The sequence below is a fragment of the Mus musculus genome, chromosome 2, assembly GCF_000001635.26.
Source record: "Mus musculus strain C57BL/6J chromosome 2, GRCm38.p6 C57BL/6J".
Lineage (NCBI taxonomy): Eukaryota > Metazoa > Chordata > Mammalia > Rodentia > Muridae > Mus > Mus musculus.
In genome coordinates this window covers 115,758,510-115,782,472 of record NC_000068.7, presented here as the reverse complement: position 1 = coordinate 115,782,472, position 23,963 = coordinate 115,758,510, and the positions used below count along the sequence as shown (strand labels likewise).

Genomic DNA, 23,963 nt, shown 5'->3' with positions numbered 1-23,963 from the left:
TTTTTTAGGTGAAAAAGAGAAATGGCTCCAACTATTTGTGTAGTGAAAGTGAGAACATGTTCAACATAGATTTAGCAATCATGTCTTCATACAACACTTCGTGATCAGCTGCTTCACACCAGGGGGTTTCATAAGTTCCGGAGCAGAGAGAAGTCAACAAAATAGATATGGTTTCTCCCTCCCCGCCCCCCCCCCCCCCATGAAGATAATAATTTAACTGGAAATTTACATTAAACAAACACAAAGTAATGTGGCCAGGAAGATATTTAGTAAGAACACAAATTGCATTTGTTTTTCAGTTTACTCAAAAAAGAACTTTGGTTTCCTATAAAGAGGTAGTTTTGCCTGGATTTTGATTCTTTCCAAAATAGTTTCAAAAAAAAAAAAAAAAGAAAGAAAAAAAGAAAAAAAGAAAACAGAAAGTCTACACAGACATACTAGGTTATTTCTGAATGAATGAATTTTCTTTGAATGAATGAATTTTCTTTGGATGTGAAAAAGGATCAGTTTAAGTAATTCTAGAAATCTCTTTAAACAGCAGCAGCTTCCAGGAGAATTCATAGCCATTTTAGGTTAATGGTCACTGCTTTCATGTTTGGCCCTCAATTAAACACTAAACTTCTACTGTTATTACGCTATTGATGTGGTTATATTTCATGGTGGCATTTCAAAATGACCTTCTTTTAAGAGTGAAGATGGTCTGACCACGTAGTGTAGGGTGGTCAGTTGCACTTGACATGGCTACCCTGGTCTACCTTCAGTGCACGAATGGTTGAGCTGCGGACTCTCTCCACTTTGCTCCCGAGAGCCTAGTTCTCTTCATCCTCCTCTATGGCATGAGACAGCTCAGAAGTTCGAGAGGGAAAAGGAATGAAAAAGAAACACATCTGTTGCCTTATTGAAATACCAAACTAAGCCCTGTTATATCATCTTGAGTGTAGGGAGTAAATCCGGTTTAGCAAATACCTTGTGGACATAAGTGTGGGCAAGTTATGCTCAAGGGAAAAAAAAAAACCTGTTATATGTATCTTTTCTTTCTAAGTGACTCTAAATGCTTAGTGGTTGTAGGTAACTAGATTGAACCCTGCCATCTTTGTCCTCACACCGGAAGCACCCAGCACAAGTTGTACTCACCTAATCAATGATTTGTGTTTTTTATAAAGTAGGCATGGCACCCAGCTTGAACTCTGTTACACTCACTGAAATGAGTCAAGGCATCACGTGAAAACTTCCTGTCCCCCATGTATTGTAGAAAAGTTTTTTAAAAGGCTTTTTGGAATGACTTTGATCAAGCTTTGAAATCATTTTCGTGGATCACTATTGTATGAAAACTGTAATTTATGGTGCCTGACCTGAGCAGTTCTTTGTCTCACACCCATATTCAAAACAATAGCAGGAAAGCACAAAACTCGAGGGGAACCCTGGCTCTTCTGGTTATTATTTAATTCATAATCCCATCTTTCCTTATTTAACCTTTAGAGCCACGCATTTTCTTTATAAAATAGCTTGAGATTGGGTTCCTCCAGAAAGGAAGGGCAGTGAGATGTTAGATAGGCCCAACCATGTCACTCATGACCCCTCCTTACGAGTGACTCAGGTTGAGATAGGCAACTTGCGCTTTGGTGACACTGCAGGCACATTTCCATTGTTTGCCTGGTAAGTTCCCTCTCGGTTTGTTCTTTAACCCTAGTCAAGAATGTGCCCACAGGGAGGGCGTCTCCTCCCATCCTTGTCATCAAATACTTATTCTATGAAGCAGTCTCCTCTCAGTCATGGGTAATGGCCAGCTGCTCTCAAAATAATCCAGCAGAGTGACTCACTAAGCCAGACAGAAAGTTTACTGTTTTAATTCATAACTCTGATCAGCTGAACACAATCACATGAGCTGAAAGACTCTATAAAACCTTCCAGGTCTTGGCTTCTTTTGTGTGTGTGTGTGTTTCCCCCCTGAGACAGAGGCTCATACTGTAGCTTTGGCTGGCCTAGAAACTTCTATGTAAACCAGACTGTCCCTGCTTCTTGAGGGTAGGGATGACGTTTGCTACCGTGTCCAGCTTTGTTGCCTCCTTTTGCCAAGACATTTACCTAAGGCATGAATCTTGTATGAAATATTTTTAAGTTAAGCACACAGGACGATCCTATAGGCACGGGTGACATGCACTCTGGTGTTGTGGCTGGTGAAGTGCATGAGTTTTGCTTTTACTTGAAGAGATTAGTCAGTTGTGACCTCCCAAGGGTCTAGAGAAGATGTATCTTGCTTCTGGGATCATGGTCTACAAAGAAACAATGAAGAGGAAGGCATAGCCACATGGAAGGAAATTTGAGGTGAATCAAAGGGAAGATGACCAGGAAGAAGCAGGAAGAGAACAAACACACATCGTTCTTTAGATTTCATTTAATTGAAACTCCAGGTCTGAAACAGGCTCAAAGGAGCAAAGACCAGGTATCTTGGTTCCAGTGTAGAAAGTAAACAATAGGCGCAGGTCCCAGGGAGAGTCAGTGAGCTAACTGTTCACTTGGGTGCTGGGTGTTAATTAGCATCGCCAGCCAGGGGACTATTTAGACTACCTCATCAGGACTCTACGCAGCGTCCTCCCTGGTGACTCTCAGGAGTTAATGCAATCCCCAAAGACCAATAATTCATCATTTTTTTTTTTCAGAGTGGTGTTAAGCCTTGCATGGGGTGATGAGGGCTTATACTTAAAATGAATACTTCTGTTAAGAGGTGAACTTCAGAACTCTGAACTTTCTCATGTGTAAAAAAGGTTGACACACACCTTACTGGAAGGTAAAAGAAAAGATTGCCAATTGTTTATGTTTTTTTAAGGAAGGGGAGAGACTGACAGAGAGGAGTCGCACAGTCACCATGAACATCAGGTGGATCAGATGGACGTGTTTGGAGTCCATCCGTCTCCACTCTGCAAAGGGGTCTGGTGTGTCTGAGGGTACAGGTGTGTGGCAAGTCTCTGTGACAGAGGGAACACTCTTTAGAGTTATGTTCCACTCATATTCCTGCATCCTGACTTGGTGCACTCATCATCACAGTGTGCAAAATGGTCCATAAAGATATTAAAGAATTTGGCTTTAATATTAATGCTCTAATGATGACACACACAAAAGTAAGCTATCGCAGGACTGCTATCCAGGGCTGATGCTTGGATTGCCTATACTACAAAAATAAGCAGGCAAGCAATGTAGAGAGATATTGCGCAGGTATTTTTAAGACATTTATTCTGTGTTTTGCCTGCATGTATGTATGTGTAGTATGTACATGCGTGGTGGCCATGGAGGACACGGATCCCCTGGAGCTGAGATTTGGGTGCTGGGATTTGAACCTGGATCCTCTGCAAAAGCACTATGCTCTTAAATGCTGAAAGACCTCTCCAGGGCCCAGAGAAGGATTTTTTTTTTTTTTTCAGAGAAGGATTTTTAAGACAGAAGAAAAGTCCGAGGTTTTAAGCTTTCCATCTGGGAGTGTCACTCCTTCTCCAGATGTCTTGAATGAAACACAGTTGACACAGGGATCCCACTGGTCTTTTGAGTCCCCCACAATGTTACCACAGTACTTACTGTTGGTTCCTTTCTTGTTTTGAAGGGTGAAACTGTGAAGCCCCACTCATAAATACTAGGTGGTGTCTCTGGTGGGGCTCAGCAGAACCTTCCCACAACACATTATGTCAGGGCTCCAGGTAGAAGGGTAAATGGCAAACGAAAGCACCTTTTATTAGTGAACGGTCATCATAAATTAGGCTAATGTTGGAACAAGCAAATCTCTGACAAGGGTTTAGCAAGACTGCCAACATCTGTGCAGGTGCATGTAATTTACTGCTCCCCCCGTGCCCCCAAACCAAACCCAAACAAACCAAACTGGTAACTTAGGGCATGCCATGAAACCAGATTTTAATGTTTTTCTTTAAACTGTGTATACAGGCAATGTAGTAGCGGTCTTCAATCATCTATTTCATACGCCAAACCTGCACGCTGTATTCTAGGTGGAAACAGGCGTTTGCCTGACACTGCCTTACCCATAACCCTACCTTCTCTCCCGTGATTTCCTGTACTCTCTCAGGAGAGCTGAAAATCCTGTCTTGGACCTGCCACCCTTGTGACCCTTGGGAGGAAGGCAACAGACCAAGTTTCTCACTAACCAGGTACAAAAGGATCCAACCAACGTATGAGTTACGGTGTTTGTTTCTAAAATCTATTCAACATTATAAAAGCTACATTTTATAAGCATGGGGGCAAATTTTTTCTACAAAATACATTTTTTGGGGAGATGCAGATTAGTTTTTAATTTCCCAAAAGATAGGTTTATAATTATTTTATTGATGTTTTGCTTCTGACCGAAGCCTGGTCTGCAGTATATAAAACTAAAGAAATGAAAGCGAATAAATGCAAAATCTCTTTTATATTGCTTATTTAAAAATCACTCAAGAACTTTTCTGGTACACTTAATTCATTCAAAGCTGACTATTTATAATGTCTGAATCATTTGAGTATTAAACAATTATGTGGTATAAAATGCAGACTCAAAGCAGTATGTATGAATGTACTTTAAAAAAAAATCTCATAATGATAGCTGCTAAGGTTGTTCCTGCCGGCCGCCAGTCTGCTTTAGAGGGCCACTGCAGACCAGAGGCCGGGGTGCAGTCCTCTGCTGCAGCCCCCAGCTAGAGGAGCATGGTTTTCCAGACACAGCGGCAACTCATACTTGAAGAGGAGGTCAGCCTTGTGAAGGGTTTGGTGTTCACATCAACTTTATGAAAAGAGGAAATTCTCATCGAGGGGGACTTGTGCAGCTTGGCTGAATGCCACAGAAGTCAGGAGGCCACCAGGCTCCACAGAAAGACTCCGGGCGGCCTCTGCTGAGCCCCAGGTGAGAAGGAACATTTACTTACGGACTTCCTGTCTCCAGCTTTTCTAGGATTGTGCTAGGTTATTCCCCGGTAATGCAACACTCAGTACCAGTGTACCCGCCAAGAGACCGGGGGTGGGGTGGGGAGGGGGAGAGAGAATATGAGAGAGAGAGAGAGAGAGAGAGGGAGAGAGAGAGAGAGAGAGAGAATATGAATGGAGGGTTAGAAGAAAAAATATTTGATCACAGGGAGGAGAAGTGAAAACTCACATCTTGCAGTCTCCATACTTTCTCTTCTGTTCAGTATACAAGGAGAAAGCATTCGGAAGGAAGCAAGATTATGACTATCTATAAACTAACTGTTTGTCAGAGACAGAAATGCTGATAATGAGTGGGTTGTGTCTGCAGTTCTTGGCTATTCACATCACCCAGGGATGAAGGAAAACAGAAACTCCTGATATGTTTGTCTAGAGGTAGGGCTGCGACGGCAGCAAGGGTTCATCTCAAGTTCAGGGCAGATGCTGCCAGCAGTTTATACTGCAGGAAAGTAACATTGCTTCCGGCTTCTCTTCCAGGATCTTCGGGGTCAAGCTGTGCTATGGCATAAGGTGACGATGTCTGTGGGGAACGAGGCTTTGAGCAGGATGCCTCTTTCCCGGTTGCAGTCCAGTTCCTGGATAAATCCATACCAATAGATGACCAGGCCTGGTCCAAACCTGCAAAAACAACAGAACATGTCATGCATGCCCATGGCAACAGAGTCCAGAAAACAGACCTCTTGGAGGCACAGAGAAAAGACAGTTTAAGTGAGTATAAGCAAACCGGCTTGCTTTGGCTGCTAGCACGATGACTGAGGCAGCTGGGTACAAACTGAAGTGCTCACTTAATCCAACTGTTGCTACTGTGACAGATCTGTTTCCTTTCTTTGCAGGAGCCCATCAGTACTAGATTCACTCCTAATCCCAGCTTTGGAAGGCTTCGACTAAAAGTGAAGAAGTGATGGGCCGGGAATGCCTAGCTCTGGGAATCTGGTCTTCTAATACTTCCTGGTACTATTTTAGAAATTAAACTTGCCCACTTTTAACAAAGGAAGGAAAAGAATGTTTGAACAATTAGCCATGGTGGTCCATAGTCGGACTCAGAGCCCTCAGGAGGTGGAGACTGGAGGATCTGTCAGCTTGAAGTCAACCTGAGCTGCTAGCAGGGCACTATGTAAAACATCTGCAAAAGAACTTAGAACAGTGGGACGATTGGGGGTTCTCTCTGGCTATCATGCTTAATTCAAGTATCATTGTGGCCAGAAATATCTCCTGAGATTATTTGTGACTTAGAAAAATAAAATCTGTGTCACACTAGGATGCCTCAAAACAGATCTCTACCCAACACTCCATTCTCTGCATTGCTATGTAAGCATGGAAGTGGTATGTGATCTAATTGTAAGCTCCCACAGAAACAAGGGATAGTCACAGAGACTCATAACTCAGTATGAATGGACAGATGGAAGCTTAAAAGCTCAACATGTCTGTCTACATTGTGCTCCCCGAGTTTATCTTTGGTTTTGCTAGCAGCCACTGATCCCTGCCAGGCACACCCAGGAAGTGGCCCTACAGACGACTTTACCCATCAGGAAGTTGAGACCTTTAGGCAGGGTTCATAAAGAAGTAATCGCTAGCAATCACCGGGCACAGAGAGATCCTTTGCCCATCTCTGTTTCACGTTTTCCCTGCCGAGAGTACTTAATTAAAGGGCAGGGCTACTTTTGGTGTAGTGTTGCAGGAATTTTACAGTGAAATCATAAATTATGAATGTTGGGTTAGTGAAAGGATGTGTAAAAACAGAACAGCTTTTTGTATTCTAACATTACAGCAGGCTGAACCAAGTTAGGTCAAAAGCTTTGCCTTCCATGATTTATTATCTGCTGTGGCGTACTTGCCAAAACTAACAGTGCAGGATGGGCTAAGAGACACTGTAATGCAGGGAAACAGTTCAGTTGGATGTCACGGGCTCCTTATTTGGGGGAGTCACACCAGTGGGTAAGCCTAGTTGTAGTCAAGATTAATTCAACCCTTTTGAGTCTCCTCTGAGTAGAGACAATCTCTTGAATTGGGTCTTATGAGAGTTTAGGGAAGGGTGGCGATGCTTTCTGATTCCTCAGCATCTCCAAGGAAAAGTTTTCTTTGAATGAAAAGAATTAGGTTCCCTGTGCACTGAGGGTGAGCACCAAGACTTGAATACCCAAGTTCATACCTGGACAAGAGTTGGCTTTGACCTAACAAATTGTGTCTTAGCAAACACACACACACACACACACACACACACACACACACACACACACACACACACACACACACACAGAGTTCACATTGTGTGAACATAAGCCATTGTGTAGCTAAACTTCATAAAGAGTTTTGAGAGTTGTGCCAAATGATGTCAGAGTTATCAAGGCAAATCTGGTAAGAGACAAAAGACCTGCAGCTCTGTGGGCCTTGCGCAGGCAGGCCCGAAAGCATCCCATTGCAATACACCCACACCAAGGCCTCCATGAATCTGATAGCAAGCTCCACACATTTCTCCACTTTATTAGGCAGCCACTCTGGAGACCACACTGTTCTTCAGAAAGGCACTAATATTTTTACTAAGGGAGCAAAAGTGTGATCTAGCCAGTCATGAAGAAGAACAAAAGAATATACGGGCATCGTAAAAAGCAAGCCTAGTATTTTAAAGATTTAATAAAACAAAAAACACACATCACCAGCACTGGGCAAGCAACAGTGGCCTGTACTTCCCCTGAACAGCTAAATCACAAGCCAAAGGACTCGGAGCATGACAGCTCTTTATGAAAATGGCCCTTTCTAGACAGAGAGGCCAGGCTGGGGAACACCTCCATGCTGAAGGAAATGGCCTGTTTCACTTGTGAGGCAACAGCTGAAATCTGGCAAACCACAGACGTTTTGGCAGGATTGTGAACCTGAACATTGCAAGTGACGGTTCAGGAGCAGGATTCCCACAAGAGAGCAGTCTGGATGTATTCCTGAAACTGCCAGGACTCTACCATCTCTCTATCTTTAAGGTTCTTGTGGAGTTAAAAAAACACCAGCGCTCTCATGAGCAAAAACTCTAATGAACTTTGTCTGATTATGTAAAAATGAATAAACACAACTACTTATATGTATGGGCTGTTAGGGCTTTTTCATGACATGGTTCATAAGTGACAAAGATAATATGGAGTTTTAGAAGGTTTGGAACTATAATGACAGAATAGCCTCTGGCTTTGCTCCCTTGTGCTTCTCTGAGACTTCCTTAGCAGCTCAGGGTCCTGGGGTTATCAGATTCTGGCAAGACAGACTTTGGACAGCTTACTGTTTGTGAAGGAGCTGACTGCATAGGGCTAGCCTGAGCTAATGTGTGAGACCATGTCTTAGACCTGGATGGAGGATGCTTAGTACTGGCGCTGAGCCTCCTACTGCTCAGAGGCACTCAGTGCGTGTCTGACCCTTCTCATGGGTCACCATGACTTGACAGTTGCTATTCCCCACAGTGCAGTTTGTATTTCTTTGTGGAACAGACACTAGGATGAGAGTCACTCCTGAACAAGTAATCTGTTTATGAATAAAATACCACCAAATTGGTAAATTTAACAAATAGCTCTTAAGAAAGACGAGGAAGGTCAAGAGCTTGAAGGGATGAAATAATGTCAACTTTACAAATGAGTTAAGCATTTTTCTGGCTTCCTGCCACTTTAGGGTACTTTGAAACATTGAATAGGAGATGCTGGCACTAACACTGGGTGCTGTTTGTGTATCCATCTCCCAGAGATCACCCTCTACTTCATCACTTCATTTTTTTTTTTTTAAATTCTGGGACCCAGATGAGGGCAGAGGCCATATATTACTTCCATTCGTATTCTCAGGGCTTCACAAGACAGTGCCTAGCTCATGGCAGACACTCTCTGGGGCAAGATGGAGGATGTAGTCAACAACAGAGGCCTCAGGCAGCTTAGTACTGTTCGCTGCATCAGTGGTGGTCTACAGACAACAGAGCTGGTGAACTCAACAGCGTCATTCAGAATGACCTGGAGCGAACACAGCGATGACGTATGTACAGATCACAATGACAACAGGTATGTCAACATCTCTTCTAGGCTAAACTAGGGATTAACATGACTCCATGGTAGAGAATTCCCCAGCTGACCTTGTGGTGTGGGTTGTAGTAAAAGAAGAAGCACTGAAAATATGGTTTAAGATTACCTTCAGTCTATGTTCATAAAGTATATAGGAAACATACCTGAATGTTGCTTTGAGACCTGTGCCACATCTCAGAAGATATCTTAATATACAGGGCAAATGTTCAGAATTCCTAAAGACACCCAAATCTGAAAGACTTCTGGTTTCAAGTACTTAGTATATGGGATGTTCATACTGCTTTAATACTTCCATAGCACTTCCAGGTGCCACCGATACTTCTGAACATTTTCAACATATGAAGTCACTTAACTCTTGTGACAACATCATGAACTAGACTCAAGTACACTCCCTGTTCTACAGAAGGAGAAACTAGGGAAAAAGGTCATTTAGTACTGGGCTGTCTGTGACTGTACAAGGGGCATGTGCAGTGATTCATTTAACTGAATAGGGTGAGAGAGGAGCAGAATTGAGCCAGAAAAGGGGGAAGTGCCTTGGTGCTAACTAGACTCTACTAAGAATGCTTTGGACAGTTCTGGGGCCATGTTTACAGAGACAGCTGTCAGTTCCCAGTTGGAACTGACTTAGAGGAGAATCCTAGGATATCTGGGGAACTGCCAGGCTAACAGAGCATGCCTGACCTAAAAAGAAGCATCGCATAGCAACATGCTTTTAGCATGGCAATTTCAAGAGGGCTCTTGGGGAGCTGATTCATGTTCTTTGCCCTCCCCCACTTTCTCCCTTTCTCTCTCCTCCTTTTCCTTCTCTCTCCTTGTCTCATGTAGCTCAGGCTGGCCTTGAACTTGCCACATAGCTAAAAATGACCTTGGTCTCTTGATGCCTTTGCCTCCACCACCCAAGTGCTAATATTACAGGCATGTACCACTACTCTGAACTCTATGTCATGGCTCTGAAGTGCAGAATTAGGGAAAATTTTAAGATAGCTAATAGTCATATTGTTATGTAACACCCCATCCCATAACTGAAACATCTGAAAACACAAAGTGAGCTGCCTTACAAACCACTGTGGATGGATCTACTAAATCAGGGTTTGGCTCTCATTAATGAAGATGCTTGAAGGGCTGGAGATATAGCTTAGCAGAGTCATGGCCTGGCAGACATGAGGACCAGAGTTTGACTACCTGCAGCATATAAACAAAGTATAGTGACATGTGCCTATAATCCCAGTACTTAAGAGCTTTGTGAAGGCAGGAAGGCTAGAAGTTGAAAGTCGCTACTGACTATACAATGGGTTTGAAGCCAGCTAGGGCTGCATGAGATCCTGTCTCAAAAGGTAAGTGAATTAATATATACAAATTATGATTTTGAATACGAATCCTTCCAAATTTCCTTCTTTTGAGAAACTGATCTAGCTACACACACAGGGAGCTCAGTCACAGGTACTCAGATATAACTACCATCCTCAGATGCCCATGGCTGCCACTGCTCTCTGTGACTTCAGGTTGCCAAGGCTCTGTGCCATTAAGTTTCATTCTAGAGACACTAGTTTCTTCCCATGCACCTATTCACTGAATGTTCAGAAGGACAATGTAGCCCTCAGGAATTCTGTGTATCAACACAGATGGAAGATAACACTGCGTGGTCCTGTCCTGCCTAGCTGATTCTTTCCCATCACTCACTGGGACCCTGCGGCTGTCAGAATGCTTGACCCCTACTCTGGGCTGTAATCTGGACATTCTCAAACCTGGACCAGAGGGCCTTGAGGGGCTATGGGAAGACTGCAGGAGGTTGGTAGACACCAGGCACTGTGCTCAGTTGCAGTGGGAGCAATCTATCTTGTCTTAGTTTTAAAATGTTGATAACAGAATTCACAGTAGATTTCAGTCACTTTGTATCTTATAAGTAGATGGGATTGAAAGGCACAGCTGTTATCTTATGGGGTGCAAAGATTGTTTTTGTTTGTTTTGAAGAAGAAAGATCCGCATATCTGTTCTAATTGCTTCTGCTTCTTTCTGTTGCTGGATGTGTTGTGCACAGGTGAACAGCATCCACAGAGTGAGTTCTGTGATATGGGTAACACTTAAGTCACATTGAAGATGTGTGAAAATACTTAGCAAACTTGTAACTAACCTGTCCCTGCACATATGGTTTGCCTTCACAGCAAGAGTGAGCTGAAAGGAGAGACATTTAGCAACTGCATCAGACCCCATGCAGAACTCCCTCTACTGGGAGCAGGCTCACCAATGTCATGGCCAGGGAAGAAGGGGGCCACCAGTGATGGTGGAGCTGGAGTTCTCGGTGGGCTGAAGAGAGATGCCATTGCAGACAGACGCCACAATGCCTTCAGTGCTTCCTACCTGTTGAAGTTCAGGCCTTTGTACAACCGGTACTTGTAGCAGTCACTTGAATACTGCTGTGGGAAAGCACCACAGCCAAAGACATTTATAGAAGGAAGGAGGGCTTTACTTGGGTTTGTGGTTCCAGAGGACTGAGTGTTCATCATGACGGCAGAGCCAGGGCAGTAGAAGGCATGGCAGGGGAAGAGGATGCCTAGAGCTCATACCTTCAAACACAAGCATGAACCAGAGAGTGTGAACTAGAAGGCTCTTTAAACTCTAAGCCTATCCTTAGTGACATCTTCCAGCAAGGCCGCATCCCTTCCAAGTGGGCCTAAACAGTGTTCAAATACATGAATCTACAGGGAACATTCCCTGTCAAACCATGACACCATGATGTAAACATGGGATGAATCTCAGGATGTGTTGTTACCAGTAAGGAAAGTGATAGGATGTCACATCTAAGATTAACTTATACAGGCTGGGATCTCCATTTTGCTAACGCTCTCTCTACTGCTTCTTTTGCTTGTATGTTGAAGCCAATGGCTATGCGGAGATACGCGTACGGTGAAGAGGAACTGAGCATGCTCTCGGCCACTCAGGCAACGGAGAAAGAGAAACCATCAGTCTATCTTTATACGAGACCAACACTGCACCACTACAGACTGGAAAAGATGGAAACAGAGGGCTGTTGAGGGACAGGAAGTGTGATGTCTAGAGCCTTGCTGTACTTCTATTCCTAATTTAGAGAGGCTGTGAAAATGGGTGTTATTTTAGGCCACAGTTTTATAGACAATTGCTATATAGCAATAGATGGCTAACACAAATATTCACTGTAGATTTGAGGTTAAGTATAATCAACTTTTGTTCTCCACATATGCAGCATTGAGGGTCCTGGTAGGTACAGATTGGCTTTTCCAGTCACAGATGAGCCTCGGATTCATACAGAAGGAGATTATCAGTAAGCACCAGCTACACACATCCAGGCAAGCCCCTGTTACTGAGCAACTCCGTGTCTCCTGCCATCAGAGCTTCTTGGCTGTGCACCAGCCCCATGCGTGTTGCGTGTCTGAGGAGCTGGTGTTACTCACGGAAGATTTTTCTAGGGTTTTTTTTTTTTTGATTCTGTGAATTGGCTGTTACGTTTGGTTATATAGAGTCTAAAACTTCAAATGTCAAGTATGTGTTGGGGCCAAAGGGTGTGAGAGGCAGGTTAAGGTGGGACACCAGTCGGCTGAAATAAATGACTGGCAACTGGGGAAGAGACAGAAAAAGCCACAGCAGTGACAGTCCGTGGCTGTTCTGTGTTGGAGCAAACAGACTTTGTCTCTCTCAGCAGATGCTGGGGACAGTCTAGGAAAAACAGATGCTGAGGACATTTTGTTCAGTTTTAAAAAGGCAGTAGAAGCAGCAGACTATTTTTAAAGACTGTCAGCGAGAGCATTTAAAAAAAAAGTCCTTCAGGGAGTAAATTCTTAGTTTTCCAGAGACTGGGCTATCCTCAGATGGTCCTGGCAGATATAGACAGCGAATGTTTCATAGGATTCGGGACAGGTACCAGCGACTGTGCAATTCAGTGAAGATTTTCTACAACTACCCGGGGAATCCATTTTATCAGAAAACTTGGGTTCCCAATTCAGGTAGAACACTCTTCCCTTTTCTAACCCATAGGATGGAAGGGTCTCCCTGTTGTGGCTCTCCACTCTTCCAAAATGCAAGAATTCTTCAGGTGGTTTTTAATAACTTACAGAGAAAGGGTGGCCCAATAGTTCTACATGGCCATTCATGGCCACTGAGGTGCTCTGAGTGAAAAACGTTCCTCATAGTCTTGGGCACTTGAATACCTGGTCCCCTCCCCAGTTAGTGGTACTGTTTGGGGAAGACTTTACTACGGGCAGGCTTTGAGATTAAAAAGGCTCCATAACTTCTAGTTTCTCCGCTCTGCTTCCTGACTGCCACTAAAGATGCAAACACTCAGCTGCCTGCTCCAGCTGCCATGCCTGCCCGAAGCTATGGTACCCCATGGTGATGGGTCATGGTGTTTCATCACCGCAACAACACAGTTACTAATACAATCATCCTCATCCAATAGATGAAGAAACTTGGACACTAAAAGGGTCACACTTGAACCTAAACAGCCTGACTCCATTTCTTGCTCTTGTAATGAGTATACTATACTGTCTCTCATTATATCTTGTGTTTACTCTGGAATTTATTCAACATAGATTCAACTTTGAAAAATATTTACAATGCTTGGAAAGGGTAAAAATCCAGAGTCAGTACAGGGCCTAGGAGCCACCTGTCTGAGAGGGATCACTCTTCAATAATTTTACATTACATTTACCTAGCTTTGAATAACTTCATTCGGGAAGTACATGGAGGAGCAACCCATAACTCAGGTTAGAAAAGAAAATGATTGCATTTGAGGAAGTGTGTTTAAAGCCCCTGATGATGATGAGGAAGTAAGCTAGGGAGGGACCATTGCATCTAGTTCACAGAAGAGAGATGCTTCCATTGTGAAGGGGCTCAGAAGGCACTACCACAGTGCGTGCAGATCAACAGAAATAGACGACTAGAAGAAAGTTACAAGAGCCCAAGGAAGCAAAAGGCTAAGGGAGTCTGGGAGGTGGTGTGTGCTTAGTTTTTCCTCTTCCAGAGAAGGTTCAGACTTCTTGAATAGGGTTGGTATCATGAATTTTAAAGTATCTATCTATCTATCTATCTATCTATCTATCTATCTATCTATCTATCTATCTATCTATCTATCTATCTATCTGCTTCTATATCTATTGAAGAGATTGGCTGTGTCATTAAATTGGTGTATTTACGTTTTCAGCTCTAAGAGAAAAAGATACACACACACACACACACACATATACATGCATGCCGCGCGCGCGCGTGTGTGTATGTGTGTGTGTGTGAGAGAGAGATAGACAGAGAGAGAGACTATGTATTTAGAAATTGGAGCTTCCACTTGTAAGTGGATATTAGCCCAGAAACTTAGAATACCCAAGATATAAGATACAATTTGCTAAATACATGAAACTCAAGAAGAACGAAGACCAAAGTGTGGACACTTTGCCCCTTCCTAGAAATGGGAACAAAATACCCATGGAAGGAGTTACAGAGACAAAATTTGGAGCTGTGACGAAAGGATGGTCCATCTAGTGATTGCCATATTCAGGGATCCATCTCATAATCAGCTTCCAAACGCTGACACCATTGCATACACTAGCAAGATTTTGCTGAAAGGACCCAGATATAGCTCTCTCTTGTGAGACTATGCCGGGGCCTGGCAAACACAGAAGTGGATGCTCACAGTCAGCAATTGGATGGATCACAGGGCCCCCAATGGAGGAGGTAGAGAAAGAACCCAAGGAGCTAAAGGGATCTGCAACCCTATAGGTGGAACAACATTATGAACTAACCAGTACCCAGGAGCTCTTGACTCTAGCTGCATATGTATCAAAAGATGGCCTAGTCGGCCATCATTGGAAAAGAGAGGCCCATTGGTCGTGCAAACTTTATATGCCTCAGTACAGGGGAATGCCAGGGCCAAGAAGTGGGAGTGGGTGGGGGACTTTTGGGATAGCATTGGAAATGTAAATGAAATAAATACCTAATTAAAAAACAAAATAAAAAAAGAAAAAAAGAAATTAGAGCTTCAGTTAAGCTTCAGTTGAAGGATGGCAAACAACGGTATGACTAATGAACTTGTAAATTTTCTTTTCATGAGAATCTTCATCAAACAACAAAAACAACTTGTATTGATTAAACAAGTTGTACTGAATAAAATCTTGGTTCCCAGCCCAAATCTTTGATTTCAAATCATAGTCAAACAACAACAAAAAATCTTCTAAAAAAAAATGGAACAAAAAATGAAAATTAGAAAAAGTAAAATTCTGCGAATCATACGCATGATACATATGAAGACCCACACTTTCTGTTCTCCTTCTGAGGAGCTGTGTGGGGTCTATCTATCTTCTGAGGATGTGTGCGGACATGTGGTTGTTGGACATGGCCTGTTTCCCAGTCCAAGAGACCTGCATGTGGTTCTTATGAAGACACTGTTTTCAAACACATAGTTCGGGATGAAGGAGAAATATAAAACATCTTGTAATTGTTTTAAAATAAACTCTTATGCCGTTTATTTAGTTTTTAATCTGCATGTTGTAGATTGGCTGTGCACTTGTTAATCACTGTTGTATGTATCTCCAGACAGAGCTGTAAATAACTTTTCAGTCCAAGTGAAACATGCCTGCATGTGTTTATGTGGAAAGTATGTGTCCTTAGGCCTGTGTGTAAATATGTGTACAGTGATAACAGATTAGCGATCATGTAATATAACATAATAAAGTCTGCCACTATGGTCAATTTAATACACAATGCAAATATCCCTTTTCACAGTATCTAGGAATGAAATAAAAATACAATAACTTGGTTCATTTCCTTTTTTTTTTTTTTAGCTCAGCAGGATCATGATTGTAAATTGAAATAACAAAAAAAAAAAAAAAAAAAAAAAAAAAAAAAAAAAAAAGAACCTAGCCATGGATTTTAAAAATACAACTTCATGCTAGGCCTACTAGTGTACACTTGGAATCCCAGCACTGGGGCAGTGGGAAGAAGTTCACGGTTTTAAGACTAGCCTTAGATTCACAATAAGTTCAGGGGTAGCTCGGGATATATAAACAGAATGACAACAAGAAGACACCCTAAAGCCAAACCAAAGCAACCCTAAACTTCCCTCACAAAAAAGAGCAAAAATGACAACTTCATCTTCTCTACGCAACATATTTTCTATAAAACTTAAAAATAAAAAAGTAACTAATATGCTGATTCACTTCAGGCTGTCACGCCACACAGAAAATAAACAGTCCTTTATATGGAAGACAAGCCAAATCCATATGCAAACACCATCCAAGTGACCCGAGATTCTCCTGCATGTTTCCGTAATTAGACATTGCCAAGTCCACATCAGATTATCTTGAAAAATGGCACTATGTTTCTTTGTACTATGCTGGATATTCTTAGATGCCATATTTGGGGTCTTTCTAACTAAGTTTTTTTCCCTCCTTCGACAGAGGAATAGAGCAAAAGAAGATATTCTTGGATAGATGTTTACTTCTAGCCTGGGCCAACTCCTCTGAACTGACCTGACAGGAATGTATACATATATGCGTGCATATTCAACCTGTAGAGTAAACAACAGGGCAGTAAAGAAAAGGTTTTCTCTTAAAGTTACATACAATTTAAGAATGATGTTGAAGAAAATCTATCTCCACTTAAATGGGCATGTACTTTATTTAATATATCAAATGCAAAAGGTTTCACAGGAAAAGAATAATTATATCAATGATGTGTTATTTGGCAAGTCTATCTAGAAAAGATGAGTTTTCAAATGATGTATTTATTCATCTCTTGGTCCCTTTAAATTTCCCACAATGCTTCCATTAGGGCTGGAGAATGAAGAGTGGGGTCAGGGTTCCCAAGAGACAGGAAACATTGGGGTAGAATCTTCTGAGATGATTAAGGTTGGTGAAGGTACAGGCTGGTATATTTCAAACAAGGATACCAGGGATGGGAGACAGACACACCCCTGGATGGGAAGAATTTGGCATAGCAGCAGTGGGGCAAGGGGAGAAAAGGAAACCTTCGAGATTCACATTGGGCCAAGGTCACATCCACTTTGAAAGCGCCAAAGCACCGAGAATGAGTGAATGCTTCAGGAGCACTTGGGTGCAAATCACATCTCACCACCTAGAATTTATTCCCAGCCTTCTTCCAAAAGTTGGGGGTGGTTTACAAAATTGGTTGTGTGAATTATTACATGTTTTCTCAGTTATTTCCCCAGGGAAACACGCCAAAGGCAAACCCATCATTTCAGCTGATTTAGTGTTTGGTGTCAGAGAATTCATAATTGATATGACAGGCATAATGGATAGTGATCACTGGCTTGGCAAAGCCTGGGCTGACTACCCACAGCCACACTGGTTCCGACTACTCTGCCCACCGACTCGCTCTGGTAAGTCCTGTGGTTATTTCCCAACTTCTGCTGCCCAACTTCCTGGATATGAGAGATGCATTTCTAAATAGTTGATTACATAATACTGCTTATGCAGTTTCTTCCTTCTCATGTGGACTTTTATTGTCAGGACTAGGACAGACCGAGTTTCTTTTACTTTGACTCAGTTCGCTAAAGATCACAGGGTAACTCAGAGTTCAGTGAGACATTTATCTCAAGGCACTAGGAGATTTATAGGTTCTGAATATATAAAAGTCTGCTTTAAAAAAACTAGAGTCTTCATCCCTGGCAAAGTCACATAACTGAGGGATTAAGGCTGATGTGTACTTGCCCTATAAATCTATCACTAGGCAAGTGTGATACAAGGCTTCAGGTATGCGAGAGCCCAATTTGCTCTAAATGGGTAGTTAAATTGTCTCTTCTTTACAGCAAGTATTTCATGATAAGGAAAATCTCTTTGGATAAACAAATCATCTCTCCGCCCCTACAACACCCCCAAATAAAACTGTTCCATTTTCCATCATGGAAGAAAATGTTGGAAATGAGAAAAACAAATTAGAAGCCAAGAAGAAAAGGATCAGGTAAGTGAAAGTGAAAAAAATTCATCCTGCGCACATACACACACACACACACACACACACACATACACACACACACACACACACACACACACACACACACACTCTCTCTCATATAAATAATTTTGATAGCTATCAAACTTAAACTTTTAGAATAGAAGCTGTCTGAGGGTCGCTCCTATTTCAGGGCACACAGGACTTAGTCGATGTTTATTTAGTTGGGTGTGAATCTGCAAATGCATACATCTGTGTAAGGCCCTGCACACCTATCCCCCAAGTCAACCCCCAACAACACTTTTGCTAATAAGTCTACCGCACAGGGACGAGAATCTGTCTTATAAGAGCAAGAGAATAAGCCTTGAATTAAAGCCACATTGTCCTTGTCTGCACGCTGTGAATGCTGGTAGGTCCCTGTGTTTTGTAGAGTGTCCTGCCATGGTCTTTGGCCTGGGAGAAACCAAAAGTACTAGTCCTGAGAAGACTCCTGTTGCAGGCTTTTGTTGTTAGGACTTGTGGGAATTAGTTGTTAAGAAGCAAAGCAAAGCAAAGCAAAGCAAAGCAAAGCAAAGCAAAGCAAAGCAAAGCAAACCCCCAAACCCCCTGAAGCCGGTTGCTGCACACAGGTGGTTTTTAGTTCCTTTTAAATACAATCAATCTAGGGAGGCTTTTGTTTACAGTAGCTCTTATCTAGATGATAAGGTTGTAAAAACATCAGTCAAAATGAAGTACCACTGTTCCCACCAGTTTTATTTTTATTTCCCTTTCCAAATACCTTAAGGTGTTTAAGATGAGTGAAGAGATATCAAACTATTACAGTGAACAACTTGCCCTCCTTGAACAACAAATCCGATCCTGGAATACTGCCCCACACAGGTTGGCAGAGGTCTGCAGACCTCAGAGCTTCACTTTTCAAAGCAATACATAGTCTCTCTCCCTCTCCCTCTATGTATGTATGTATGTATGTATGTATGTATGTATGTATGTATGTACCTACCTTCCTACCTACCCATCCATGCGTGTACATGCCTATATGCACACCAAGTTGATCTTTCCAGTGTTTCCTACAGAGCTTTTTAAAAGAAAATTGTATGGCTTCTATATCAGAACCTGTCTTCTCCCATAAACAGTCATATGCAATAAGATGTCAGAAGAGAAATAAAAAGAAAAGGAATGCAAAGAGGAATGTGAACTTGGAAGGTCAATTTTATTGCTATAAAACTTAAGTTGGTGAAGGTTCAGGCTGGGTAAGATTCTTAAAGGTTTAGCTTAATTAGTGCTGGAGTTGCAGGATGAAGCCATGAGCCAGGGATATTACCGTGAAGAGGGACACTGCTGAGGGGCTGAAAAGACCCACCTGGGTACAGGCACCATCAGGACCAGGAGGACCCTGGAGGGTTAATGGCAGGGCTGCTCCTACACGAAGGCCTGAGCTCATAAGTCCTGGGCTTTAGGAGCCCAGGAACCAACTGCTTCATACTTCTCTTTCTAATACAACCAGAGTATGGCGTTCTAGTCAGTGTAATGCCCCTGTAGTTAACCCGGGACAGAGTTCACTCCAGTCTTATTTTTCTGGCATGCTAGAAACTTTGACTTTGAGACTGGTAGAAGACACAACTATTTGACTATTTCTTTGACTAAAGTGATATCAGCAATAATTATAAAAAACATAACCATAATCCTAAGAGCCTACAGGTACTTATCAAATATTTGATATGTCTCAGATATTCTTGTCAAGCTCTTTATTTGCTTGATGCCATTTAAAACAAAAACCATGTGGGTTGGTAATGGCAGCCATATTTAAATTTTGTTTTATTATTGTATGGGCATTTTGCATGCATGTATATCTCTGTATCACTCTGGTAGTACCCATATTTGCTGAGAAAGGACCACAAGGGTGTGTGGGACTGGTTATGATGGAGAAGGAGAGGATTACTAATGATTAGTCATTTACTACGTGCCTGGTCCTGTGTTAAATACACTGTACATGTGATCTCAGCTTATACTTGCAGTGAGCCTGACAGGTAATGAGGCTGGTGTATGAGTTAGGGTTACTATGGCTTCGGTGGAGCACTGAAACCAAGACAACTCGGGGAAGAAAGGGTTTATTTGGCTTATATGTTCACATCACTGTTCATCCCCGAGGAAAGTCAGGACAGGAACTCAAACAGTATGGGAACCTGGAGGCAGGAGCTGATGCAGAGGCCATGGAGGAATGCTGCTTACTAGTTTTCTCCTCATGGCTAGGTCTCCCCTCATCAATCACTAATTTAAAAAAAAAATGCCCTACAGGTTTGTCTGCTTACAGCCTGATCCTTTGGAGTCATTTTCTCATTTGAGATTCCCTCTTCTCAAAAGACTCTAGGCTGTCAAGTTGACAGAAACCTAGCCAACAGAGGCTGCATAACTTACCTAGGGAAGGAGATAAAGCAAGATGCTGTCCAACTGAGATGCTATCCCAGACCTGACCCATGTAGGGTTCCTTCACTGAGGAATGGCAACACGGTATCACGTTGCCTCCTGTACCATGACTCTCCCAGATATTCTGATCCTTTGAAGCCTTGCTTGAAACCTCTCTCCCTTCCAGTTTAAAGGTAAGGGTCTTGCCTTTAATGCAGCTGCTTCAACAAAAGACTCTTTTATGGTTGATATACCATTTCTCTATGAAATACGGATGCTAGAATGGTCTAGCAATAGCTTTTTTTTTTTTTTTTTTTTTTTTATATTTTTGTGTCTTAATTTCCCCATTGATAAAGTGTATCCTGGAGTTCAAGGTATGAGAATAAATTAGCTTTTAACACTTTAACTAGTACACAATTATTGTCACACAGCTGTGGAGTCTGATGTGGCCACTTGCTCAACTCTGGAGCCATGGGGTAGGTGGCCTCTCTCTTAGCTGTTCCTGTCTTTGAAAATAAGAGCTGAGACCAGGGGACTCTGAGACAAGAGAGAACAATTCTGTGATGCCACGGATCAAAATGTTCTTTCACTGCAGGGTCCTGCTCTTGCTGACAGGGCACCACCATGCACAGCTCTGTGTTTAGGTCCCAAGGCACACAAAGAAGGACTACACAAGACAAAATCAGAGTGATGTCATACGGTTTCACTGCATCCAAAGTACATTTCCTGTGGTCAGTATTTTGAAGTCTTCTTAACACTAACGGTTCTTTATAATGAATGGTTTCAATGTTCCTTTGAAAATGAGAGAGAACAAGAGGACTCAGATGGCCCCCGATGGATAGATGGATGGATAGAGAACGTGTGGAGCACAACAATAGAATATTATTCAACCTTCAAAAAGAAGTCCTGTCACACGTCACAAGACAGCTCAACTGTAGAGAGGGAGGGATATCCTGAGTGTGTTGTTGACGTGGGCTCAGCCATGTCAAGGACTTCAATGTGTCAGTGCCAAAAACCACAGGCACAGAACCTACATGCCAAGGGCAGGAGAGGCTAGAGTTTCGGTTTTGCAAGATAAAGAAGTTCCAGAGATTTGGTGCACAATATTGTGAATATGCTTAAAATTATACATTTAACGGCATGGTGGCATGCTTAGTATTGCTCCTTACAGTGATAAAGTTATACATAAAAACATTTTTACACATTTTGCATGTGTATGTATATGTTCATGTGTGTATATACATGTGTCAAAGCCAGAGGTCAACGTTAGTTGTTATTCTTGATCAATGTCTGTATTATTAGTTCAAACAGGGTTTCTTTTATTATTATTATTTTATTAATTACTTTATTTATTTACATCCCAAATGCTCCCCCATGCCCCTTAGTATCCCCTCTCCATGGAGCATCAAAGTCTCTACAGGATTAGAGTGGGTGGATCCTTCTCCACCCCCCACCCCAGGCCAGACAAAGCAGCCCTCTCCTACGTATGTGCTGCGGCCTCGGCCCAGGCCATGCATGCTCTTTGGTTGGTAGCTTAGTCTCTGGGGGCCCCCAGGGGTCCAGGTTCATTGACACTGTTGGTCTTCCTATAGGGTTGTCATCCCCTTCAGTTCCTCCAATCCTTCCTCTAACTTTCATAGGGTTTCCCACTGTGAGTATCTATATCTACTTCATTCAGTCAGCTACTAGTACAGCCTCTCGGAGGATAGCCATGCTAGGCTCCTGTCTGCGAGTACAGCATAGAATCAGAAACAGTGTTAAGGTTTGGTGCCCACCCACTTGATTCCCAAGTCGGACCAGTCACTGGTTGGCCAATTGTTCAGTCTCTGTTCCATTTTTTCCCCCTGACGTTTCTTAGGGAAGCTGAAGATCATTGGTTTCACTGGGTTGGCTGGCTGAGGAGTTTCAGAGATTTGCCTTTCTAATACCCAGTGCTTTAAGTACAGACATGAACAGCTGCATCAGGGCTCTGTGTGGGCAGTGGATCTGAACTCAGGTTCTCCGGCTTGCAGATTAGGGACTCTCCTGACTGAGCTATCTCTCTAGCTTAAGAAAACATTTAAAAAGTATTATTTAAAGTTTCTAGAGAGCAAAGTAAAAATAACAACAAAAATCCCCAGATAACTGGAGGAACAGTTAGAGTTGAAGTTTGGGGTTAGTCCTGTCCTGACAGAACACAGAAACCTTTTGGGACATTGAAGCTGGCTTTTGGTGTGGATTGTGTGCGTGTGTGTGTGCAAGTGACACACAGTGAGGTCTTAGGAGGCCTGGTGGCCAGGAGTGACTTCTAAAGATGCTTTGTTTCCTCGAGGTTAATGAAGTTGTTCTGTCAGACAATTGTAGGAAAGAAATATGGAGCCAGAACTCCACCTCATAATTTTACAGTAAGTGTCACAGGACCCACAGTGAGTATAGAACCTGCTTGGACAGGATGAGGTTAGAGACTTGGCTCCACTCCTCAGTGGCTGATGGCACAGTGCTTCAGAGCTCTCACTGTATTCTACAAACTGTACAGTGATATGACTATTCTCAGACAATGCACTCTTCTTATGTGACAGCTGGGGAAACCGAGGCTGTCAGAGGTGAAATGCTCAAAACCAAACAGAAAGCAGATGGGATTTCACAGAAGGGATTGGTATGCCTAGCTGAACCAATTCCACCTCCCACCTGTGGTGGGCAGTTAGATCCCTTTGCATCTGTAAATAGGGAGAGCGAGATCTTCTGCCTTCCTAAAAACCTGCCAGATAGAAACAAGACATTAGGAGAGACCCTGACTTCTCAGGGGCTCCCAGCAGTATGGGCAGGTTCAACTTGGTGGTGCCCTTAATTCCAGCACTTGGGAGGCAGAGGTAGGTGGATTTCTGAGTTTGAGGCCAGCCTGGTCTACAGAGTGAGTTCCAGGACAGCCAGGGCTACACAGAGAAACCCTGTCTCGAAAAACCAACCAACCAACCAACCAACCAACCAACCAACCAACCAACCAACCAACCAAACAACCAACCAACCAAACAAACAAAAAACAAAAAACCAAAAGAAGGAGACAGATTTAAGACAGCTGTGCTATGGCTTGCAGAGACTCTATCTGGGAAGGCCAGAGAGGGCTCTGAGCAGAGGGGTGGTGGTTTTCAGGGACAGTCTTGAAGTCTAAGGTGAGGAGAAATAAGAAAGGGAAGAGACTGCAGATGTGTAGAGATACAGATGTGGATGGATCAAGAAGATTCACACGAGAGCAAGACAGTGATCATTCAGAAAACATGGGTCGGGCGGGGTGTGAGCGAGCAGGGTTGATGAGGGTGAAGGACTGACACCTCAGAGGAAGCTGCTCTGAGGGCCAAGGAGAGCATCAACTATAAGAGGCACATTGGCAGCCCGTTCTGCCCAAGGGCAATCCTCCTGCTTAAACCCAAACACTCCAGGCTTGTTTCTGTGTGCAATCCCTGAGTTAAATATTTACTTTGTGTGGGGCCAAAGTATCTACTGCAGCTCACTTATTTGGGGGTAAACACATTAAAGAAATGTGTACACTAAAACAAACGGTCCCCTCCTCCCTCCCACCACATACAGAAAAAAAAGGGATTGCCATTCAAGAAAAAAAAGAAAAAGAAAAAGAAAAAAGAAAAGAAAAGAAAAAAA

The 23,963-nt window shown here is 42.8% G+C and overlaps 1 protein-coding gene and 1 long non-coding RNA gene across 8 annotated transcripts in view; one reads left to right on the top strand and one right to left on the bottom strand.

The window, feature by feature from the left end:
* Positions 1–3,698: 3,698 nt before the first annotated feature.
* BC052040 (cDNA sequence BC052040) overlaps positions 3,699–23,963 on the bottom strand; it is a 197,868-nt gene continuing 177,603 nt past the window's right edge. For 4 of the 6 annotated variants that reach the window (XM_017319079.2, XM_030251825.1, XM_006499845.3 and 1 more), the window contains one exon: positions 3,699–5,571. In XM_017319079.2, the coding sequence (XP_017174568.1) occupies positions 5,354–5,571 (218 nt within the window). In that variant the 3' untranslated portion in view covers positions 3,699–5,353. The remainder of the gene's footprint in view (positions 5,572–23,963) is intronic. The other 2 variants (NM_001145898.1, NM_207264.4) reach the window with 1 other exon arrangement.
* Gm52524 lies at positions 5,567–15,794 on the top strand. 2 transcript variants are annotated; one of them, XR_003953890.1, is made up of 3 exons: positions 5,567–5,661; positions 5,787–8,975; positions 11,159–15,794. It is a non-coding gene; the product is annotated as a predicted gene, 52524 (long non-coding RNA). The 2 variants fall into 2 exon arrangements; XR_003953889.1 differs by having other exon boundaries at positions 5,787–11,383; positions 11,873–15,794.